The sequence below is a fragment of the Fonsecaea nubica genome (assembly GCF_001646965.1).
Source record: "Fonsecaea nubica strain CBS 269.64 chromosome Unknown Scaff111, whole genome shotgun sequence".
In the NCBI taxonomy this organism is placed as follows: Eukaryota; Fungi; Ascomycota; class Eurotiomycetes; order Chaetothyriales; family Herpotrichiellaceae; genus Fonsecaea; species Fonsecaea nubica.
The window spans coordinates 64,442-86,247 of record NW_019173784.1 but is presented as its reverse complement, the minus strand read 5'-3'; the positions used below and the strand labels follow the sequence as shown (position 1 = coordinate 86,247).

At 51.0% G+C, this 21,806-nt stretch overlaps 8 protein-coding genes across 8 annotated transcripts; 4 read left to right on the top strand and 4 right to left on the bottom strand.

Moving 5' to 3' along the window:
- Positions 1-1,402: 1,402 nt before the first annotated feature.
- AYO20_10438 (hypothetical protein) lies at positions 1,403-2,934 on the bottom strand (the record flags this gene model as incomplete). Its single annotated transcript, XM_022648696.1, has 2 exons — positions 1,403-1,974; positions 2,034-2,934. 2 exons carry the CDS (start codon positions 2,932-2,934, stop codon positions 1,403-1,405), a joined length of 1,473 nt encoding a protein of 490 aa, XP_022495347.1.
- Positions 2,935-3,767: 833 nt separating this feature from the next.
- Positions 3,768-5,048, bottom strand: AYO20_10437 (diphosphomevalonate decarboxylase; the record flags this gene model as incomplete). The annotated part of the gene is made up of 2 exons (XM_022648695.1): positions 3,768-4,893; positions 4,984-5,048. 2 exons carry the CDS (start codon positions 5,046-5,048, stop codon positions 3,768-3,770), a joined length of 1,191 nt encoding a protein of 396 aa, XP_022495346.1.
- Positions 5,049-5,396: 348 nt separating this feature from the next.
- On the top strand, positions 5,397-6,383 carry AYO20_10436 (hypothetical protein; the record flags this gene model as incomplete). Its single annotated transcript, XM_022648694.1, has 1 exon — positions 5,397-6,383. One exon carries the CDS (start codon positions 5,397-5,399, stop codon positions 6,381-6,383), a length of 987 nt encoding a protein of 328 aa, XP_022495345.1.
- Positions 6,384-7,099: 716 nt separating this feature from the next.
- On the bottom strand, positions 7,100-12,322 carry AYO20_10435 (hypothetical protein; the record flags this gene model as incomplete). Its single annotated transcript, XM_022648693.1, has 4 exons — positions 7,100-7,932; positions 8,945-9,047; positions 9,104-9,242; positions 9,294-12,322. 4 exons carry the CDS (start codon positions 12,320-12,322, stop codon positions 7,100-7,102), a joined length of 4,104 nt encoding a protein of 1,367 aa, XP_022495344.1.
- Positions 12,323-12,380: 58 nt separating this feature from the next.
- AYO20_10434 (hypothetical protein) lies at positions 12,381-12,959 on the top strand (the record flags this gene model as incomplete). The annotated part of the gene is made up of 4 exons (XM_022648692.1): positions 12,381-12,569; positions 12,618-12,801; positions 12,851-12,883; positions 12,937-12,959. 4 exons carry the CDS (start codon positions 12,381-12,383, stop codon positions 12,957-12,959), a joined length of 429 nt encoding a protein of 142 aa, XP_022495343.1.
- Positions 12,960-13,320: 361 nt separating this feature from the next.
- On the top strand, positions 13,321-17,352 carry AYO20_10433 (hypothetical protein; the record flags this gene model as incomplete). The annotated part of the gene is made up of 1 exon (XM_022648691.1): positions 13,321-17,352. One exon carries the CDS (start codon positions 13,321-13,323, stop codon positions 17,350-17,352), a length of 4,032 nt encoding a protein of 1,343 aa, XP_022495342.1.
- Positions 17,353-17,417: 65 nt separating this feature from the next.
- Positions 17,418-19,475, bottom strand: AYO20_10432 (hypothetical protein; the record flags this gene model as incomplete). The annotated part of the gene is made up of 1 exon (XM_022648690.1): positions 17,418-19,475. The coding sequence occupies one exon, from the start codon at positions 19,473-19,475 to the stop codon at positions 17,418-17,420; it is 2,058 nt and encodes a 685-aa protein (XP_022495341.1).
- Positions 19,476-19,868: 393 nt separating this feature from the next.
- AYO20_10431 (hypothetical protein) lies at positions 19,869-20,709 on the top strand (the record flags this gene model as incomplete). Its single annotated transcript, XM_022648689.1, has 2 exons — positions 19,869-20,153; positions 20,203-20,709. 2 exons carry the CDS (start codon positions 19,869-19,871, stop codon positions 20,707-20,709), a joined length of 792 nt encoding a protein of 263 aa, XP_022495340.1.
- Positions 20,710-21,806: the final 1,097 nt, after the last annotated feature.

Below are 21,806 nucleotides of genomic sequence, written 5' to 3'. Positions count from 1 at the left end.
TCACTGTCCTTCTGCGACTTGTGTCATTTCTCCGAGTGCGTCCCATTCACTGCCTTGCCATCACCGGTCTCTCACAGCAAGCCTCTATTTAATTTGATGCTGTCAGCTAGAAACACTCTTCATATTTCTTGCTGTGTTTGTTCGAGGCGTGGTCTTCCAGGCCTTTGCGTGCTGAGGTGCTCTGGAATGTGGCAAAGCAAATTTTGCATTTGATGGTTTGCGCCGCTGCATTCTGTATTATTGTCAGCATCATCAGCAAGCCAAGTCAGATTGAATCAGATGGGTAAGAACACGGATTAGTACAATGTGGATAACAGGCGGATGGCGTGGCATGTGGGCATCATGACTAGGAAGGGTTCGTGTACATGGTCTTCAACAACCAAGAACGACTTTCAGCAAAGCGTTGCAGGAAGACCCTGTATTATGGCGAGAGATCGAGACAGAGAGACCGGATTCCGCAGGTCAGACTCCCCTAGAACACAGGTTCACGTTCTTTCCCACCAGGATACCGTCACAACGACACAGTGGAGGAGCCGGTCAAACCCCCACGAAAGGAGGTGTTCCGCCGTACAGTGAACTTGGTCTCGTCACAACCGCCAGCAGATTCGACTTTATCGACATTCCTCACATCATCACAAAGTCACAGCCACAGTCTTCTGTCGAATTTTGGTGTAGGCAACGTTTGAAGAGGCGAACCGCGGAAATCAAGATCAAGGAAACACTGATCAGGACATCGAGTAATCGAGCAAATCGAGACATACCTTTTTCAACTGACTGTTCGGTTCCTTCTTAGCATCTTTCGTATTACGCTCCCTTTTTTGGGCAGCCTTGGCTCCGTTACCCATTCTGAGAGGTTTTTATTTGTCGGACGTAGACGTGAAGCAATCTATGTTGCGCGGTTGGTGATGCCGGAGTGTGGAGCGGTGTCAACGCGTTGCTCGACTTCGTTAGGTCCAGAGGAGGAAATAGTAGACTGGAGGACGAGAGGAGATTCTTTTCGAGAAGGGAGGAGAGAAAGAGCTAGACTGAGAATCGTGTAAAAGAAAATGGGCGGTCAGAAATAATTTGTTTGGGCGACGAAAAGAAAAAGGTGGACAGCGTGAGAAGATTATAGGCCAACAAACCAGCGGCAACAGCGGGCTTCGGCACAGGAAAATCTTACAGCCGGCCCACCTGCGATAACATGACAAAGGGCACGTGCATGGCAAAAACATGGGAGACCCAGGCATATTGGCACGCCAGGCACCAGATGTGCTGGGCCACCCAGGGCGTCTTAATTCATAGAGTCCTCTTTGTGCTCTCCAACTAATAATAATAGGAAGCTAACGCCACGGTCAACGCCCAAACCAAACGAACACCCTTTCTTTTTGAAACCAAAAGACACCTCACGACCATCTTTCGTCTAAGTTGAAATCCTGTTAAACTGCAGCCCCGTCCGGATGTCGCCGAACTTCGCGTGCCAGATGTCTCGAAGGTACGAGCTCCTAGGCACCCACGGTCCGCGATTGCCACCTTTGGGCAATGTATTGGCCTCTTGGGCTGCCTTGATGTAGCTACTGTTCAGATTCAAGAGAGGCACTTCACTGATGTGATCCTTTTCATCAATCCGCGGAACCATACTAGTCATGTTCTTTTCCTTCATCTCTTTGAGGAGACGAACCCACAGCTGTGCCGTGGCATCGGCGCCCAGGGTCCAGCTAGCATTCGTGTAGCCGAAGATGAAGGTGAAGTTTGGTAGATCCTGTAGCAAAGCACCACGCCAGATGAATTTTTGATTCATCTGGTAGGGCTCACCATCGACCGTAACATTAGCACCACCACCAAACTGGATTTTGAGACCCGTGGCGGTGATGATGATGTCCGCAGGGAGAGTCGCTCCTGACTTGAGCTTGACCTCGCCGGCGCTCATGTCTTCGATTGTGTCGGTCACGACATCGGCTTTGCCAGTGCGAAGCGCCGCGAAGAAATCGCCACCTTGAAGAAATCAGCGATTTGCCCAGCGTACGGTTTTCGACGGGTTAGTAAAAACTCACCTGGAGTAATACACATTCTTTGCTCCCAGGGATTGTAGCGAGGAACAAAATGAGGGTCGAAAGGAATATTGGCAGGTAGCTCCTTTTGGGTGGCATCACGCAGGATAGATCGGCCCTTGTTGGGAAAGAGTCGACAAAATTGAAAAAAGAAGAAGCCGACGAGGAGGAATCTGAGTCGGATGAGTTGATATGCGAACTTTTCAGGGAATACCCGCTTGATAAGAGCATCAATGGGCTCGCTCAGGGGGACGGGCAGGAAATAGCTGGGCGATCGTTGAAGCATCGTCACCGACTTGGCCTTTTCGGTCATGGCAGGCAAGAGGGTGACGGCGGTGGCACCACTGCCGATAATGACGACTCTCTTGTCTGTATAGTCGAGCTCCTCGGGCCAGAATTGAGGATGGACAACGGTGCCCTTGAAGTTCTCAATGCCAGGAATCTTGGTGCTGAGCCCTTGAGTATAGTCATAGTAGCCGGTACCCAGGAGGATGAATCGAGAGTAGTACTTTCGCTTCTCGGTGCCATCGACGGTGACTTCAATTTCCCAATGTTGGTTCTCAGTTGACCAATTCATCGACTCGACCTTGTGGTGGTACTTGATGTTTTTGTCGATGCCATGTTTGGCGGCAGTAGTCTTGACATATCGCAGAATCGAAGCAGCATCAGCGATGGAACGGTCTTCCTTCCATGGATCCCAAGGAAACCCAAAGGTGTGTAGGTCAGAATCAGATCTGATGCCAGGGTACTTGAACAAACTCCAGGTGCCACCGATCTCGGCCCGTGCTTCGAGGATGGCGTACGAAAAGTCAGGGAGACCTTCTTGAAGACGGTATGCAGAGTTGATGCCGCTGATGCCGGCGCCAATAATGATGACGTCAAAAGTGTTGTTGGCCGCAATCATGATGAATTGTAGTACAGGGCGTTAACTAGGGAGCGATAGAGGGAAGACAATAGGAGGCGAGTTATGGCAATATATGCGCCGGAGGACATGCCTGGTCGGTGAGCTGCGTGAACAAAACGGCTAGGGTCGATTAAGGCCCGAAATCCGTGCACCAGAACCAGTCTCGCCAGCAAGACTGGAAATGGAACGGCGAACCTCGGCAAAGCATACGAGTAGAGTCTAGGCCATCAGGCCTAGCAGGAAAATTAGGGGCAGTTGAATGCTATGATACAGAGACAATCTGGGCACGACAAGATCGATTCGAGATTTGGTCCAGCGTCTACGACATTGTAGGTAATCCGCCGACAAAACTGGTAAGAGTGCGCCTAACAGAGTGCTTACTTACGAATGAATACCCATACCGAGCCTGCGAGCCCACCAGTAAAAGGGAGGCGAAGTGGTTGGAGGTTGTGGGGGACCCCCCTTGGGCGCCGAGTAGCCCTGGAAGCCTTAATAATATCTGACCACATGGTGGTGCACATGCCACTCGCTACCCACTCCCGGCGGCCGTATTTCTTGTCTGGGTGTCACTAGATGCCTATGCCGATTTGCACCCTGCGGGCCTGTCCCACCCCCACAATATGTGATCCTTCCCCCCTCTGACGACTACACCCGTATCTCGTATCCACGAATGCTCGGATGCTTCAGGTGAAGAAACACCGAGGTATCATTGACAGAGACGCTCACTGCATGCCAATATGCAGATACGAGGCAAAACTCTTAACTTGCAGTGTCAGTCGAAAATTCATTCGTCGTCGTATACGAATGCTTCCTTCTTCACACCTGACATTCAATCATTCCACCAGAGCATTCCCTCCTTCGTCGACCAGATGGCCCTCCACCCTCTCTGGCCCTCCTCCCACCGCTGTGCAAATGACCCGATTGACACCCGCCTTCAGCGTCATCAGCGTCTTCTGTTCCAACCCTCCATATTCGTTCGGTCGAATAGACTCCCCGAACCCGCCTTCCCAGCCTGCGACGCGAGGTAAAATGTTTCTGAACACTCCTGCAACTTGGTGTGTATGTTCTTCCAGGTAGTAAATCACTGCATTCGGCCCTGCGTCGAATGTGTATGCGCAGATGAGCTTCCCTGCTTTCCGATTTGCCGTCTCCACGGCATTCATCGCTGCGCGGGAAACATCGTTCAGGTAGTGAATGGGGGGCCATGAATCCAAACAGATGGCGTGAAACGAATTCGAATCCTGCATCGTAACCCGTGCAAACGTCTCGAAATCTTTCTCCGCGATGGCCTTCTCTATTTCCTGCATCCTTTTGGGGACAATCTCCTTGAATCTCGTGGGTGCTAGGGTGGATGTCTCGACCGTGGTCTGCATACCTGCGGTTGATGCGATACCCTTCTTCTCAGCACTGACGACAAGTATCAGTGCTCGCATTTCCGGCCAATGTGATACTGGTGCCACCTCTTCAGCCAAGCTGTCACTTCCATCCGCCTTCGTACCAGCTCGCCATGCCACATAGCCGCCCATCAGACTTCTGCAAGCTGATCCAGAGCCTTGCCGAGCAATCAACGAGAGCTCTTTCGGCGATTGAGGTAACTCGTAGAGGTCAGCGATTGCTCTTACGAGAGCGGCGAACCCCGCAGCCGAAGAAGCAAGACCGGCCGCGGTAGGGAAATTGTTTGTCGACACCAGTCGCAAGGTCCATTTCGACAGCTTGGGTAGAGAACCGTCCTTAGCTTCCAATGCCTCACGTAGCGAACGAAGGTCTCTCAGGCACGCTTGCGTTCTCTTCGAAGACTGAATATCCTCCTTCTCCCCATTGAGTATCAGAGTGTCTGGCCCCGAGAAGGATTCGGAACATGATGCGGTGGTGTGGGTTCGTAGTGACTTCTGAGATAATGTCACCGACAGGGACGAATTCGTCGGGAGATTCAGGACCGTATCACGCTTTCCCCAGTATCTGTAGTTCCAAGTCGATCAGTCTTTGACCTTCAATGGGGATTGCCAAGTTCGATGAGAGGAGAGCTGAGGGATTAATTGGCGTACCTACTTGATCACAGCAATATTGACTGGAGCAGTGGTACTTGCCCGATACACGGTATTTGAGCCAGACATGATTGTGTCTGTACAGGGGTTTAGAGCCAGATGGAATTGTGCAAAGGACAAACTCGATCAGACGGCGGGAAAATTAGTATGTAGTGTGACGCTAGAGGTAAATAAGGTCGCCCTGGTTCCGGACAAGGCTGACCTTGTGCCTTTTCAGCAGCCACATCAATTATTACAAGCATCTGATTACGAGCATGTACCAGGCTGCGCTCCCCGCATACTACACAAATTTCTCCAAAGGCGACGAGCTTCCTTCACATTGCAACCCTTCGCTCATCGCCACAGATTAAATCTTTTGCGCTCACGGCCGTCTACACACATACCCCGACATAAAAACATTGAGAGGCAGACATTTCAATGGGCTGGTGGAAAGCAGATCCCGCCCCGGAGCCTCATGCGCCACCCGCAGTATCCTCCTCAGCCATCACCCTAGATCAATCTCGTCACCACCTCCCACAGCAGCTCCCTGCAGATTCCGCCTCAGCTTGCCCTGTCGACCCCAAAACCAGAGAGATATGGCTCCAGCAGGCTCAGCAGATAAAGAGTTCACAGTCAAAAGGAGAGACACCGTTGCGCAACCCACAACAGAGGTCACAACCTTCCCTCCCGCCCTCGCATCCTCCGCTTCCCAAGGCGACAGCAATATCGTCTCAAGAATGCTCCTCCGACCGTATTTCACAAGACCCTAGCCTCGAGACTCACTCTGGCTACCAAAGTGCACGGCCCCTCTCACACGGCCGTGTGATCTCCTCCATTCCACGCGCCTTTCCGCAATCCGCGCAAGCTCCCTCTCCCTCTGAGCCCCCTCCGACGACAAGCGTCCCAGCAAACTCCGAGTCTGAAACGGGAGCATCATCCAGTGGCAATTGGATCTATCCGTCGGAGCACCAATTCTTCCACGCGGTGATGCGTAAACAGACGCTCTCGTCGTCGAACCCGACCGACCTAGCCACGTCGGTGTCCGCGATCATCCCGATCCACAACGCAGTCAACGAACAGGCCTGGGTACTCATCAAGCGGTGGGAAAAGGGCACCTCGGACGCCTGCGGCGGTCCCAAATTGCTCTCCTTCCAAGGTCTGGGCGCAGGAGCAAAGTCCCCAAAGGCGAGATGGAACTCGCTCTGGGGCTACACCGAACCCTTCGATCGACACGACTGGGTTGTCCAGCGATGTGACGGCAGCAAAGTTGAGTACGTCATTGATTTCTACCAAGGCAAGGCCCGTGAAGGGAAGACTGGGCAGCAGGGAAATAGTGCCCTTAATTTCTATCTCGATGTACGACCAAAGTTAAATACTGTGGAAGGATGGAGGATGAGAGCGGAACAGTTGCTTGGGCTGAGGTAACCTGGACTTGTGGGCGCTGGAAGAAACGCCCAGAGAAGACTGATTATACCCGCATGCCATCACGGCAGTGTTGGCAAATTGTATAGTAATAGAGCAGGGTGAGGAAATCACTCAATCAGCCGAGGTGCGTATGCTGTGTACAAATCTCAAATCGATTCAAGTCTATCTCCTGATTAAGTATAACTCCGTTTCTCTCAACCCTTACACAGTTCCAAGTCTCCGGCCGATAAGATGCCTTCTGGACTCTGTCTGACCGTGCCTCATGTCTATCAGATGCTCTCACAGCAAGAAACGTGGAGGTAAGGGAGATGCTTGATCCAACGGATGGTGGGATGGATAGTGTGGCCTGGAAAGTAGCTCGACCAAATGCCTTTCCCGCGCCACTTCAACCGCCGTGTCCCACGCCTGGCCTGTACAAGATGTATTCCTCTCATTTGCCAGATGCAAGTCCCTCTGATCAAAAGGGGGTGTTAATGAAAGAGACAGTCCGTGGCTGACACGTATGTTCCCGATTAGGCGCCCGTTACCCATAATGACAAATGAAAAAGCTGCAACACGAAAGTCGGGATGGAAGTCGAATATTGGTCGTTTCAAGTCGTTAATCCCAAGGTATATGCACCCATGCAGCCATCCGCCCAGAACAAAGGAAATTCGTGAAGTGTAACGTGTGTATCCATGGCTTTGATGCAAATGTGTGCTGGTTTCGTTCTCTTCTTTCACCAGTTGCCTGTTCGAATCATTGGCTGTTCCATGCCATATGTGTTTGAAAACAACTGTTGCCGAATGCTCTGTTGTTGCGACGGTTGATTACTTTGTCTGAGCCAGCCGAGTGCCTGCATCAACTCATCATAGGCCTCCCGTAGTCGGCCACCACTCTTTTCGTTGTGCACTCGAAGTTTCTCTTCCCAGCCGTTGAACTGCAGTTGAAACCCTCCGCCTCTTTTGCTGGCCTCCTTGATGACACTGGCCCATGCCTTTGAGATTTCCTCGTATGCATTTTGTTTGGCGAAATTATGTTGAGGGTTGTCCCACTCCGGAAGATCATGAATAATTTGGGTGACCTCATTCAGATACTCGAGCGATGTGGATGACTGATGCTCATTTGGCGGCAAGAAGTGAGGGGTGAAATCTGTAAGAGCATCAAGGAGTTGATGCCACTGAGGACGTACACGATCGTAGGAGTAATCAGAACGGGGATTCGGTCCCAGGGGAAATGAGTCCATCAATCGTGTGAAATACTGCCGCAAGACTTGTAGGGTGCTCTGGATGCTGGGTCGAGGGCTGATTTGGACAACTTCATCTCGAAGACTTGGGTGTCTCTCACACAAAGTCTTCAGCACAGATGTCAGGGACTCCTTGTCTAATGTTTCAAGGAGTCTTTCCACTGATAACGGTCTCCCGATCAGATTTGGACGGGCTCGTTTCCGTGAATTCGGTGTGGAGGTATTGGGGAGTCGGGCGTTTGATATGGAGGGTGATGTTGACATTTCATCGTCTCGATCTGGGGAAGGGGAGGCTTTTCGTTTCCGAGACGGGCCCGAGGCAGACACTGATGTGGCGGTTAGCAGGTTGGAAGAAATCAGCTCCTCTGGATATTACTCACTCGATCTGTTAGGAGAGAGACGGGAGTGTTCGTGGAAGTGAGGAGGGACGGGGGGCGTGGCCAGGCTATTCATTTTGGCTCTGGCCTTTGGACGCCCGATGATATCCAGGTGCGATGTTTACTGCAGTTCGATGGAGGAGACGACGATGGTACAGAGATCTGGAGATGAAGATGGGAGTAACGATAGTTAGGGAGCGAAGTGTCTACTCTGATAACTTCCTTGTCCTTGTAGGCAGAGCAGCGGTGAAGAACTGAGAGACGGGAAGAGAGGTGGTGATGTGGATGTGATGTGACGGGAGGAAAGTCCAAGTTTGAAGTCTGAGTGGAGGGTCAGTTTGTCAGTTGGCGTTGTGGCAGCTGCGGGTCAAAGTGCCAATGATACAAGGGCATCCAGGGCTTTTAGGCGTATAACCTCTGTAGGCCGGGGCAGCCTTGGACCCTTTGATTTGCTGCCCTTCACTTGACCAGACCCTTAGCAAACCCTCTAGGCATCCACTTCCTACAAGGTGCTGGTCGCTGCCCAATCCATACCCACTCCCATGATCAACCGAGGACTGGGCTCATGCAGTGCTGGATGGTTAACTTTTCTTACATCGACTTGCAGAACCAGTACGAGACAAAGACCAATACGAGGCCCCAGGACGAATAGCACAAAGAAACGAATGCTGGACAAAAGCGCAGGCAGGCCCCCTTACAATTACGCAGCTGGATGCCAGCTCACAGTCGGCAGGACGAAGTTCGAATAGAATTAAAATTGTGTCAAGAGAAGGGGCACATGGTCGTGATGGGAGGCTATGTAGAGCTCTTCCGTTGGTGCCGTCGGTACCGCAGCCATGATTCGTTGTCGTAAGCAAAAGAGATTCGACCAACACAGTCTTCCGGCGTCGAACATGGTCTCAGGCAACAGCATCACACCTAGTTGTCCATGTCAAGCACCATCAACCTGTGCATGTCTTACTATCACCAAACAAGGCCGTGGGTATCGTGTAGTCACAAGAAATCATCTTCTCCAACAGCTCTACTGGTTGGATCGGCAGGATAGGCGTCGTCGGCTCGTCGCTCTGAATGGTCAAGTCTAGAGATACAGTGACTGAGCTGCCACGATATCTCGCCTTACCTTGTTCAACGCCTCCTCGAACTTCTTCTCCAATTCCTCGCTTCCCATGACCTTCGAGGCTTCCGCCATCTGACGCAATGCTTCTTCCAGCCGGCGAAATGTACGGATCAAGCTGCCTTCGTAGACATCGGTCATTTTGCTATACCCACAGTCAGCATTGGCCACTTCTAGGCAGCTTTCCGGAACCTACCAAATCTCTCCGAATGATTTTCCATTCGCCCAGGCGTAGATCACTGGCATAAGCTGCCATTTGAACCCTTGGACATACTCTTCCTCATTCATAGCCAACTTCGACTCTACCGATACCTTGGCGATATGTCGGGCTTGTCTCTGTATCTCACGCAAGGGTTTGGCAAGTTCCTCGGTCAAGTTAGGGGTCTCATTGACCTTTTCTTCAAAAACAAAGCAGCTCATGACAGCTGCACAGAGCTCCGGCGTCAAGTCGTTGAAGAATCGGTTGAAGAGAAGCTCACTAAGCATCAGTTCGTCCCCGGTGCTGATCTCACATGCGACACGCGCTTTGAGTTGCACCACTTCATCTTCGTTGATGAACTGCAACCGGCGTAGTACCCGCTTCCGGCATTTCAGCTCTTCCAATTGCATAATTGCATGGGCATCTTGAATTTGCTTCTTCAGGCTTCGAATCTTATTGGTAAGCGAGACCTTGGCCGCGTACTGATTGTAAAGGCCCTCGAGGCGAGGAGAGTGGTGCAATGGGTTGGCCACCAACCTGGACTCCATGATCTCGATTTTTCGGAGTAAATCCTTGAACGAGTTGTCGGTGATTTTCATATTTTCAATCGGGTCGAGGACAGCCAGCCCGTCAGGAAACCGTCTCTTCACTTCTGCTAACGCCTGCTGGACCTTCTTTTTCTCCTCGAAGACCGTCATGTCGGCAGGTGGGAATATGCGAATGTGAGAGATCTTTTGGACACATTTGAGAGAGACTGGGACGACTTCGATCTTGGACTTCTCACCAGGCTGAGGAGGACGAATGCCTGGGGGCAAAGATTGAAAAGTCTTGGTCCCCGAAGCTGGGCCATCGGCCACCTCCAACGCAATGTCGAGAATCCACTCCTCCTGAGGTGTCAACTTTTCCGTCGATTTGCTCTGGCTTCTTTTTGTGAAGTTCAGTACAGCTCCCCAGCCAAAATCATGCTCGCCATCCTTGATCTCTACCAGACGACCCGGCTGCATGAAAGGCAGACAGTAGTTGGGATGAATAATAACCATACGCATATCTTCCGCATAGATGTCAAGCTGTTTTCGAAGCTCGTAGTAAGCTCGGATGGAGCTTTCGTCTTCAAGAATCATTGCCGACCTCTCTGCTTCCAATTGCTGCAGTTCCTTCTCGAGCCCAGAGACACTAGCAGTGTTTTGGAACTGGTGAAAGCACCTTTCAAGCATGAACTCGGGAGAGATACCTTCGACTCGAAGCAAGTTAAGAATCATGTTGTAGCCAAGATAGAATGCGGAGTTCAGTTTATCCTGTTCGCCACGAACAATGTCCTTGGCAACACCGGGCTCCATCTGCTGGTCAATCATCATAATGACAATCCCACGTTCATCAAGACCACGCCGTCCTGCACGACCAGACATCTGGATAAATTCAGATGGGGTGATCCATCGTTGCGAGATACCGTCGAATTTGCGAACGCTGGTGAAGACGACCGTCTTCGCTGGCATGTTGAGCCCAATAGAGAACGTCTCGGTTGCGAACAGAACCTTGATCAGCCCTTCCTGAAACAGAATCTCGATTGTTTCCTTGAGGATTGGCAACAAGCCAGAGTGATGGATACCAATGCCTCGCCTCAGCAAAGGTAGTAAGTGCTGGATTTGTGGCAAATTCTTGTCCTCGGGGGAGAGCATTTCCAAAGCGCTGTCAAACACCTTCGAAACCATGGCCTTCTCAGATTCTTCATTGAAGGACATGCTGCTCATTTGAATGGCATACGCCTCACAATCTCTCTTGCTGAAGCTGAACACAATGACTGGGTTGTAGTTCTTGGTCATGATCATTCGGACAATCTTATAAATATCGGAAGGACCTCTAGTGCCTCCTTTGTTCAACCTCTTGTCTCTTCCTTTGCCCTTCCTACGGGCCAAGGCATTTGCAGGATCGTCACCTTGTTTGTCTGCAATAGAACCCATAGATTTTTGGAAGTTTTCTTCCCTGAACACACCCTTTTCATCCACAATCAAATGAATTCCATCTGCACCGGCAGGAAAGAAGTAGTGTTGTAAAGGAGTTGGCCTGAAGTCTGTGTAGACAACGTGACATGGTTGATTATGGGTCTTTGTGATCCATTCAGCAAATTGCATTGCGTTTGGAATCGTTGCTGACAAGAACACATAGTGAACTTTGTCCGGCAGTAGAATGATTGTCTCTTCCCATACAACGCCTCGGACTTTGTCTCGCAGGTAGTGTATCTCGTCGAAAATCACCCAGCCCACTTCACGCATAATCTCAGACCCACGGTAAAGCATTGAGCGTAGAATCTCGGTAGTCATAACCAGGCAGGTGGCTGTAGGATTGATGGTGACATCGCCAGTCATGAGACCAACGTCGCCAAAATCGGCTTGAAATTCTCGATATTTCTGGTTGCTGAGTGCTTTGATGGGGCTCGTGTAGATGACACGCTGATTGTTTTTAAGTGACTGGGCAATTGCATATTCGGCAACGACGGTTTTGCCTGCGCTGGTATGAGCGGAGACAAGGACACTCTCATTTCGTTCAATGGAGGCAATAGATACTTGTTGAAAGGGATCGAGCTGGAATGGCCACGTCCGAGCAGGTTCTGCAGGCGGTTTGTGCTCTGAGATGGGCACATAGTCATAGTCTGGTGGCAAGGCAACTTGGTGACGAACTTGATGTGACAGAATGACCTTCTCTTCCTCTTTGCCAGGGAGCAGGCCAGCAGATGCTGCTACCTCTCTTGACTGTTCGGTCTCGAAGGTATCGGTGACGACGGGTTCTGGTTCGTCTTCCATGCGCATTCGTTTGACCTCTGGTGCATCTCCATCCGTCATCTCCTTATCGACATCTCCCGAAACCGAGGCACTCCCATCACTAGAGGGAGCAGTTGCTTCTTCACCGTCAGGATCATCCTTCACTTCGCCGTTAGCCTGTCGCTTTAACCGCTTTCTTTGTGCTTTGGTGAGCGTGGTAGCCGGTGGTACCTGGCCGTTTTCTTCGAACACATCAAACAACTCGTCCATTTTCAGAAGGCTGGAAGATTATTCTCTTGACATAGAGAGAAAGTCGCAACCATCGGCAATGAAAATCATTGCTGCGGGAATGAGAGACGAGAGAAATATTGGAAAAGTCCGCAAGTGGAAGGTGCGCCGAAAAGTGCCAAGTCTGGTGGAGAGCTCCATAGCAGCTTCGATCATTGAGGACCAACATCACCTTACTTTTGCTAATCTCTTCCAACACCACCATTACTGGAGCGAGAGAGACGAAAAGGTATGGCCAATACAACTCGTTCTTGCTTTGTACTGATATAACCTCCAGATGAATACCCAAGCTATCCTCCGCGCCAGAATGGCAACCCAACTCATCGCCCGCCGCGGCTTCTCCTCTACCGTCCGTCGAGCAGACAACTTCAGCCCTTATCACTACCCTGAAGGACCTTATACCAACTTGCCTTTCAACACGAAGACGAGATTCTTTTGGCTGCGATACTGGGGTTTCATGTGTAAGAATACCTCCGACTTTGAAGAAACACGGGACTAAATGGAGAGTAGTCACAGGATTCGCAATTCCTTTCGGCTTGGCCGGTAAGCCCTGGTTAAGAGAACATCTTGTAAGAGATATACTGACGCATTCACAGTCTGGCACACGTACAAGGCTTAAGAAATCTCGAGAGTGTGGAGTCTATTGGGGAATATCGAATTGCGTGAGGAACCAGTGCGGGAATGGCGCTCTCGCAACTGGAGTTTGTACAGAGCCAGAAATAAAAAAAATCATATCCGCCATCATGGGCTTCAATCCTTCTTGTCCGCATTCTTTCCTCGTCCCGAAGATAACGTCCTTCTGTTGGTTTGCCTTGTCCATCGCGCCCTCCAGGAGCAGAAGGCTGTCCAATCAGAATGCGCGTAATGTTCCACTACCAAAAATTTATGTCTCTAAACACCTCTTTTCGTATACTTGTAGAACTTCAACCTTCCTATTTCTTTCAGGCTGCATGATCGAATCCTAACTCCGAACTGTCACCATGCGAAATTTGAGGACCATAGCGTATCATGAGACTCGGCTACCAGATGATTTGCCACTCACAGCGACAGCCTGGGACACGACGCATAATGCAATAATCTGTGCATTTGGTCCAACTCCTACACAGCCTATCATCGAACTGAAGAGACGAGTCAAGACCTCATCTTCCCAAGACGAGTTCGTGACCATCACTTCGTGGGATTCACCGTGTCCGCTTCCACATCTACAATGTGATGAAATCCTGCTGCTTCAATATTTCCCTGACACTGGAACATCATGCCTTGTGCTCGCCGGCGGAGATGTTGTGGTTGTGCGTGAGGATCCAGGTCCCGGACAAGAGAGGATCGAAATTGTTGGCACCGTCGACATCGGAATCTGTGCTGCTGCATGGGCCCCAGACGAAGAACTGCTGGCCATCGTCACGTGTGCAGACACCCTCGTGCTGATGAGTAGGACGCTCGAACCTCTCAATGAAGGCACTCTATCCCCAGACGACCTCAAAGTTTCCAAACATGTCTCTGTAGGTTGGGGTCACAAGGAGACTCAATTCCAAGGTCGTCGCGCCAAAGCAATGCGAGATCCTACCGTGCCGGAAAAGGTCGACGAGGGCAAGTTGAGCCCTTTTGAGGATGACAAGGTCACGATCAGTTGGCGAGGAGACGGGCAATACCTTGCTATAAGCAGCGTGGTCCCTGGTCAACGTCGAGTTATCCGTGTTTTCACGCGTGAGGCTGTCCTGGACAGCGCTAGTGAACCTGTCGATGGTATGGAGTCGGCATTGAGCTGGAAGCCTTCGGGAAATCTCATTGCCAGTGTTCGCCGATCCGAGACAAAGCTGGAGGTCATCTTCTTCGAGAGAAACGGTCTCCGGCATGGTCAATTTGATCTTCGAACGACGAAACAAGAAATGGATGAGTGGGCATCTAGCCTTTCCCTCTCATGGAACACAGACTCCACCATGCTGGCCGTCACCTTCAAGGATAGGGTGCAGTTTTGGACGATGGGAAATTATCACTACTATCTGAAACAAGAGATCCTACTCCATTCACCACGCAGCAACTGGCCACTGAGGTGGCATCCTGAAATCCCACTGAGGATGTGCTTCGGCACAACCAGAAAGCTGTTGGACCTCACATTCCTGTCCGCGGTGTCAGCAGGTAGCATAGTCCCTCCCCAAGACTATGGCATCGTTGGAGTCATTGATGGCAGGACACTAAAGCTTACTCCCTTGGAGCAAGCTGGTGTGCCACCACCGATGGCTTTCTGTGAGGCCGTTTTCGACCACAATATCATTAGCTGCGCCTTTGGTCGAGATTGCCAAAGATTTGCAGTCTTGACGACGAAGACATTGGAAATTTGTGAATGGAAAACCCGTGCTAAGGGTAACGGCGATTTGGTATTTACAACAACCGTCGAGCGGCAGTCTCATCAACATCCGACACTACAGCCAGAAGCAGAACCTCTGTTCTACACTCAGGTGGCTTTTGTCAACGACGAGATATTTGTCATGGCGCCAACGCAGTCAGCGGGAGCAACATCTTGTTGGAAATCCACGTGGCCCGGGAATCAGAGCTTGTCTTGGGAACATTTCCTTGCGCCTGAAGGTTGTGAAAGCCTCATAGCAGACATATTTTCCGAATCTGTGTTTATTACGAATCCGACCACGAATGCCACAGTCCGGCTCACAGACTATCCGGGGTCAATGGGTATAGAGCCCGTCAAACTGAGCGGTAGTCAGCCCAACAGCTCCATTTTTACCCTTCGCCACATCCGACACTATCAAGTAAATGGTGAGATGAACGGTGACACCCCAGAATACTATAAGGTCTCTTTATCGCTTAAGGGAAACCTATACGTCGACAATAAGCTCCTCGTCCGCGAAGTTACCTCCTACATGCTCACTTCGACACATCTAATTTTCACCACCTCTGCACACCTTCTGAAATTCGTCCATCTTGCCCATCCCTCAGCAATGCAAGTCCCCGATGACACGCCGGAGATCGACGAACGATGCAGAAATATCGAAAGGGGTGCACGCATCGTGACAGTTGTCCCGTCCATCTACGCTGTGGTTCTTCAAATGCCGCGAGGAAACCTTGAGACAATCTACCCTCGTTTGCTAGTTCTCTCGGGAATACGCAAGCATCTTAAGCAACAGGACTACCTCGCTGCTTTTCTGGCCTGTCAAACCCATCAGGTCGATATGAACATCCTGCACGACTATGATCCAGGTACTTTTCTGGCCAACGTGCCCAAATTTATCGACCAACTTAAGAAGCCCAGCCGTGTGGACGCATTTCTTTCGAAACTCAGGGACGAGGACGTCACGCAGACGTTATACCGCGACACGACCTTGCAAGTTCAATCTGACCCAAAGCCGCAATCTGCTCCGAACACGAAGCCCGCCAACATGGTTCCTGGCAGCAAAATAAACAAGATTGCTGACGCGTTCCTTTCGAGCCTATCCTCAAAACCTTCCTCTTACTTGCAGACCATCATAACGGCCCATGTCTGCAAGCGACCCCCCGACTTATTCTCTGCCTTGACGCTTGTCTCTGCCCTCCGCGAGACGTCCAAAGAAGAGGCGGACGTTGCAATCTCCCACCTGTTCTTTCTCACACCCAATCCCTCCGTTCTATTTGACGCTGCCCTTTCACTCTATGATCTCGAGTTGACGCTCCTCATAGCGCAGAATGACAGCTCAAGAGACCCAAGGGAATATATGCCCTACCTGCAATCTCTCCAGGAAATGTCGGAGCTCAGACGGAAGTTTGCGATTGACGATCATCTCAAGAAGTACAGTAAGGCTTTGGTTTCATTACATGCGCTCGGGGAGCATGAGCAAGTCGCGACATACACGGCAAAGCATTCCCTGTACAACACGGCGATGGGGCTGTACAAATACGACCAAGTTCACCTGACCCGAATAACCCGTATGTATGCTGAGTATCTCACGACTCAAAAGTCTCATCACGCCCAAGCTGCTACACTTTACGAATCACTGGGCGACTACGATTCTTCGTACAAGCTGTACGCACTGGCACATAAGTGGCGAGAGGCACTGACCTGTGCGACTCTTGTGCCCTTGACAGCCTCGCAACTCAAGTCGCTCGCACAGAGTCTGGCGACAACTTTGGCGGATGAGAACCGGGACTATCGAGCCGCAGCGACGATACAGATTGACTATCTTTCCAACACTCCCGAGGCAGCAAAGCTTCTGTGCCGGGGATCTTATTTCGCTGAAGCAATGCGCGTTCTCGCCTACGATGGCCGCACCATTTCCGAGATTCACCAGATCACAGACGCAGGGCTAGGCGAGAAAGTCGGCGAGATACTCGAACTCCTTGCGGACTGCCGTGCACAACTGAACGCACAGGTTCCACGCATCGTTGAGCTCCGCAAGAAAAAGGAGGAAGATCCTCTGGCTTTCTTCGGTGGTGATCCCACCGTGGCTACGGACGGTGCCGCAGGCGACATCCCGGACAACGTCTCCCTGGCGCCCACGGACGTCAGCACACTGGGCGGCCAGAGTCTTTTCACCCGCTACGGCAGCAACGCCAGCAAGTTCGGCGGTACCGTGGCCTCCAACGTGTCGCGGAAGACGTCAAAGACGAAGCGCCGCGAAGAACGCAAGCGCGCCCGCGGCAAAAAGGGCTCGGTCTACGAGGAAGAGTACCTCGTTGCCAGCGTGGGGAGACTGATCGACCGCGTAAACGGTCTCCATGAGGAGGTGGGTCGTCTTCTCGTGGGTCTCTCGAGACGAGGCATGCGAGAGCAAGCGCGACAGGTCAACGATAACATGAAGGAAATCTGCCGAGCGTGCGAAAGAGCCAGAGAGGACGTCTGGGAGGTTGCCAAAACAAATCCAGAAGATGGTCAGGTTCAGGTCGAGGAGGGCACGTACGATAAAGACGGACAAGGAAGACCTCCTGGAGCAGAAGGCGTGTTCTGGGACAGCCAGCAGGAAAGCCAGAAAAAGAGAGAGGCGCCCGAAGTCAAGGGTTGGGTTTCCAGCGAGGCCGTAGATTCATAGCATACGCTCGACCACCTCTAAATGAAAAGAAACCTTTGAAATTTTGACTCGATTCTATGGTGGTGTTATCTGACTTGTTCCATCTCTCTTCTCTGGAACAAACGGCCATTCTGGGGATTAGATCCAGACCACCCTGAAGACTCCAATCTAGGGATCTGATCCTCTGATATCCGGTTCCTGTCCTTGGTACCATCTTTTTGCGCATCTTTCTGAAAAAGACGTCTCTGCGTCGGCTGTTCGACAGCCTTGGGCTTGGGTTTTTCCTGCGCTTCCTCAGGTTCTGGTGCCTGGGTGGCCTTCTTGGCCTGATTAAGGTCGGCAATCCCAAGACCTTGATCAATCAAATATACCTGAAAGGCTGACAACAACTCCTTCAGCCCAGCCCTTAATCTTGCGATGATGATCTCAACTTCATCAATTCCACCCGTAGCGCCCTGCTTGTGTTTCGATACAAGGTCTTCAATTATGTTGAGAGTTTTTGTAAAAGTTCTTACAGTGTCTGGCACTGTCGGAGTGGCTTTGCCGTATGTATCTTCTGTGAGACTGGCAACTTGCATTCTGGTTATTGACTCAATTGCATCAACAATCAATGCTGCGTTTCCATGGGGTGATCCGAGTACCATGGCGTTGATTTGGGCGGCATTTGTGGGCACGAAGAACCAAGCCATGCGACTTTGCTTTAGAGCAGCCATCCATTGATCTGAAATACCTTTGGTTGGCTTTTGAGTCGTGCCTGGCGGCCTCGCATACTCGAGCAATTTTGTTTCGACTGTTTTGGCCGTTTCTTCTATGGGTGGATGCCAGGGCTGTTTACTACTGCCAATTTGTCGCAACGGACTTGCCAGCAGCCTGGAACCGACGCTTGGTTTCGGACTTGCTTGAAAGATTGATTGAGTCGGTACTTCGGGAACAATGCGTGGTAGAGATTTGATTTGGTCTGCACCTACAGGCTGTGGTGCTGCTGGGGGAGGTCCAACAATGCGAGTTTGCACTTCTTGCAATATTTTCAGACCGGCTTGTACCATTTGGCTCCACATTGGTCCGGCAGGCCGTTCAATGTCTTCGAAAATAGCCTTTCTTCGTTCCTTGTGTTTGTGGGCAATGATAGCCAACTCCCAAAAGGCAAAGGTTCTTACGACGTCTCGTTTGGCCTTGAGTCCATTAAGGAGTGTTCCATTGGGATCTTTGCTAGATGCGGAAAGTGGCAACCCAGACTTTGTGGGCTGCTGGTTGAGATAAATCACGAACAGGAGCGAAGTCAACTCCCATGTCAGTGTAAGGAGAAATCCGGCACCGAAGCATTGGAGCAAATAAACAGGCCCCAGAGGAGGATATCCTACCGGACGGGCGTTTGCTCTCGAAAGGTTGAAGAATGGTTTTGCCATCGCAAGATGGAGCTGCCAGAAAATGTTTCGCAGGAAGAGGCCATTGATGAAAGGAGCCACAATGATTACGGCTCCTGGAATGAGAGTACTCTCTATGAGCACAGGGAACAGTTTGCGTTGCAGCTGCGTCTGAATAGGCTCGATCGGATGAGTGTCCTGAGCTTTGGTGTCGGGTTTTGGCGTGCTTGACAGTTGTGAGACGGGGATGAGGAGGGTTGAATTTCCACGATAAGTATGAACTCCTGCATATGCGACCGCGAGAAGTAAGGCGTAAAGACGGAAGAAGATGGGTTTCTCGTTTAGAATGTCGGGAGTGTGATGGTTTCCTCTTGTGATCCAGCCAAGGTCTGGAGAAGACCAAATGAATGCTTCAGTAAACCACCATCCCGAAATCAAGTACCAGAACAATGTATGCACCGACGATACACTGAGGAAGTTTGTTCTGAAGGTCGCAAAGGGGGAAACTGTCGTCTGTCTGCCGATATTGAGGGTGGCTATTTGGAGGATGAAGACGAACAGGCTGGCCATGAAAAAAAGTAACGCTTTGATCCCAGCAGGGCCAAAAGGAAACCATGACCAGAATAGGTCTTTCTTCGAACCGAGCCAGAAAGCATTATGGAGGGCGATGAGGAGGGAGATGAACGCAGCATGTACGAATCGTTTATGGAGAGCGGAGGTTAAGAATCGTCGGTAGGGTCGAGGGGGAGGGTTCAAGGAGGCCGCAGCTGGACTCGCCATGGTTGTTGGCAGGATTCTATGAGAATGGTATCATGATATGGCGAAGCAGTCCATCGACCAGCGAGCGCTGCGGGTAGCCGAGTCGCAGGTTTCGGAGAGGTGAAGATGGGAGTCGAAGCGCACTTCCTGAACACCAAATTGTGTTAAACCATGTAAACAAAATTGTGCAGTGGGCAACGTGTTTTCGGGGAATGACGCCAGACCACGTGATGTGGAGGAGGCTGGTTTCGCAAGTGCCGCATGTCAAGTGCCATTCCTTCCCACTCTGCAGGCTTCCACTATTCTTTCACAGTGATCAGTCAATTCACACCGAGTCTAGCTCTATAAACCATCGAGCGTTTCCTGTATCTCGTGCGACAATATCCCAGGGACAATTCCCCGACGACGATCGTCATGTCTTTCGACAGACTCTCATCACTCGAGTCGCAACCTACCACTACCCGAAGGCAGGACGATCCGCAATACAGAGATGATCCAGAGTTTCAAAAGTTCACCGAGTCGCTGTCTACCCGACTCTTCGAATTGACCTCGAACATCTCGCGACTCTCGAATCAACTCTCGAAAAAGGACACCGAGAGAGGTCGGGAAAGGATACATGACTTGCTGGAGGAGACTAGAGAGGGATTCAAAGAGGTGGGAGATGGTGTCAAGAGGGCGCAAACATGGCCAGACCTAAATGTTAGTTGCCTCACATCGCTTATGCTACAGACACTGATTCCGCCATTAGCCTTCGCAGCGATACACAAATCAGAAGCTCTCACGAGAGTTTGCCTCTGCCCTGTCCGAATTCCAGGTAGTCCAGAGAAGGGCGATAGAGAGAGAACGGGCATCGAAAGCTGCACTCGAAGAGGCTCAGTCAGGCCAATCCCCATCGGCCGAGGGCGGTCAACAACGCCAATTACTTGAAGAGCCTCGGCTCGCAGAACAAAGTGAGGTCGACTTTCAGGAGAATTTGATTATCGAACGAGAAGGAGAGATTCGACAGATCGAACAATCAGTGGGCGAATTAAACGAACTCTTCCGAGATGTCGCCCATCTTGTTCGAGATCAAGGCGACATGATCGATGCTATCGATATCAACGTCGAGAATACGTTGACGGACACGCGGGGAGCCGATACAGAACTCAGAAGCGCAAGTCGGTACCAGAAGTCGGCCAGAAACAAGGCTTGCTGTTTGCTAGTAATCTTAGCGGTTGTCCTGTTGATTGTGGTTCTAGCTGTTGTTCTGGGATGAAGAATGGGTTTTGCAGCGTTTTGGCGTTCTTGTTTGCCTTGGAGGCATGGGCCTATAGCGCCGAATGTACAGTCATTGCGTAGAGTTTTCTGCTCTCGGCTTAAGCAGCATCAACCATGCAATAAAGCCTATGGGCAGCTGCAATTCGGTCGGCGTGACAGGTTCAATTATATGGTTCCAAGCTCTGTCAAGTCAAGGCGGGTCCTTGAGGGAGGACATTAGACCCAAGCTGGACTTTCCATGGACGAGGGTAATCTGCTGCCACTGTTGTCAATGAACAGATGTAATCGGCACATTCTACGACTATGTAGCTCGTACAAATGTCTTTACGAGGCCATGAGGTTCAGCCACGAGACTGCAAGGCTGCGTTTCAGCCTTGTTCGTGACGCGTGACGTCAAGTCCCCATCTCCGACCGCGTACCCTTTTCCAACCTGGATCCATTTGTCTTCATGATCGGTTCGACTTTGAAATTTACTGTTACCTTCGTAATGGCACGATATGCGATCACCATCCTCACCGGATCATCGACAATCAATACCCGTTTCAACCAGTGACAGAAGGGTGGACATCACATCTGACTCCAGCATCACTCACAGCAAGAAGAGAAAAAGCAGTGATATTGAGACTGACAACAATGGCTCGCAATCAGATGTTTTTACAGCGAAACCCCTCTCTCCAAGCCATGCAACTCTCAACTTTGCTCCGGTAACGCTTGTGGCTCGAGCATGTCTGCCCTTAGCATGGCTCAACACATCCACTGGGACTTGCCGGTTGATCTTTGAAGCAACCATTTTGTCCGTGGAGGAATGGGTACAACGCATTTTGGTCGTCCGTCAAGTCCCCAATGGGGCCCTCCATGCTGTTGAGCGAATTGGCGACTCTCTCTACGTCGCATGTGCCTTACACAGTTCGATTTCAGAATCCTGGTGCCACGATGCTGCAATTGGCAAAGTAGCCGAAGTCAGAATTGAGGATTTACTACGAGGAGAGGAAGATGGCGGTCCCCGCTCATCCCTTGCGAGGACCGGGTCAGTCTCGAGTTTGCCAGCATTGCCTACGCCGAAGAGCCCCAAGAAACCAGCAAATCGACGCGGTG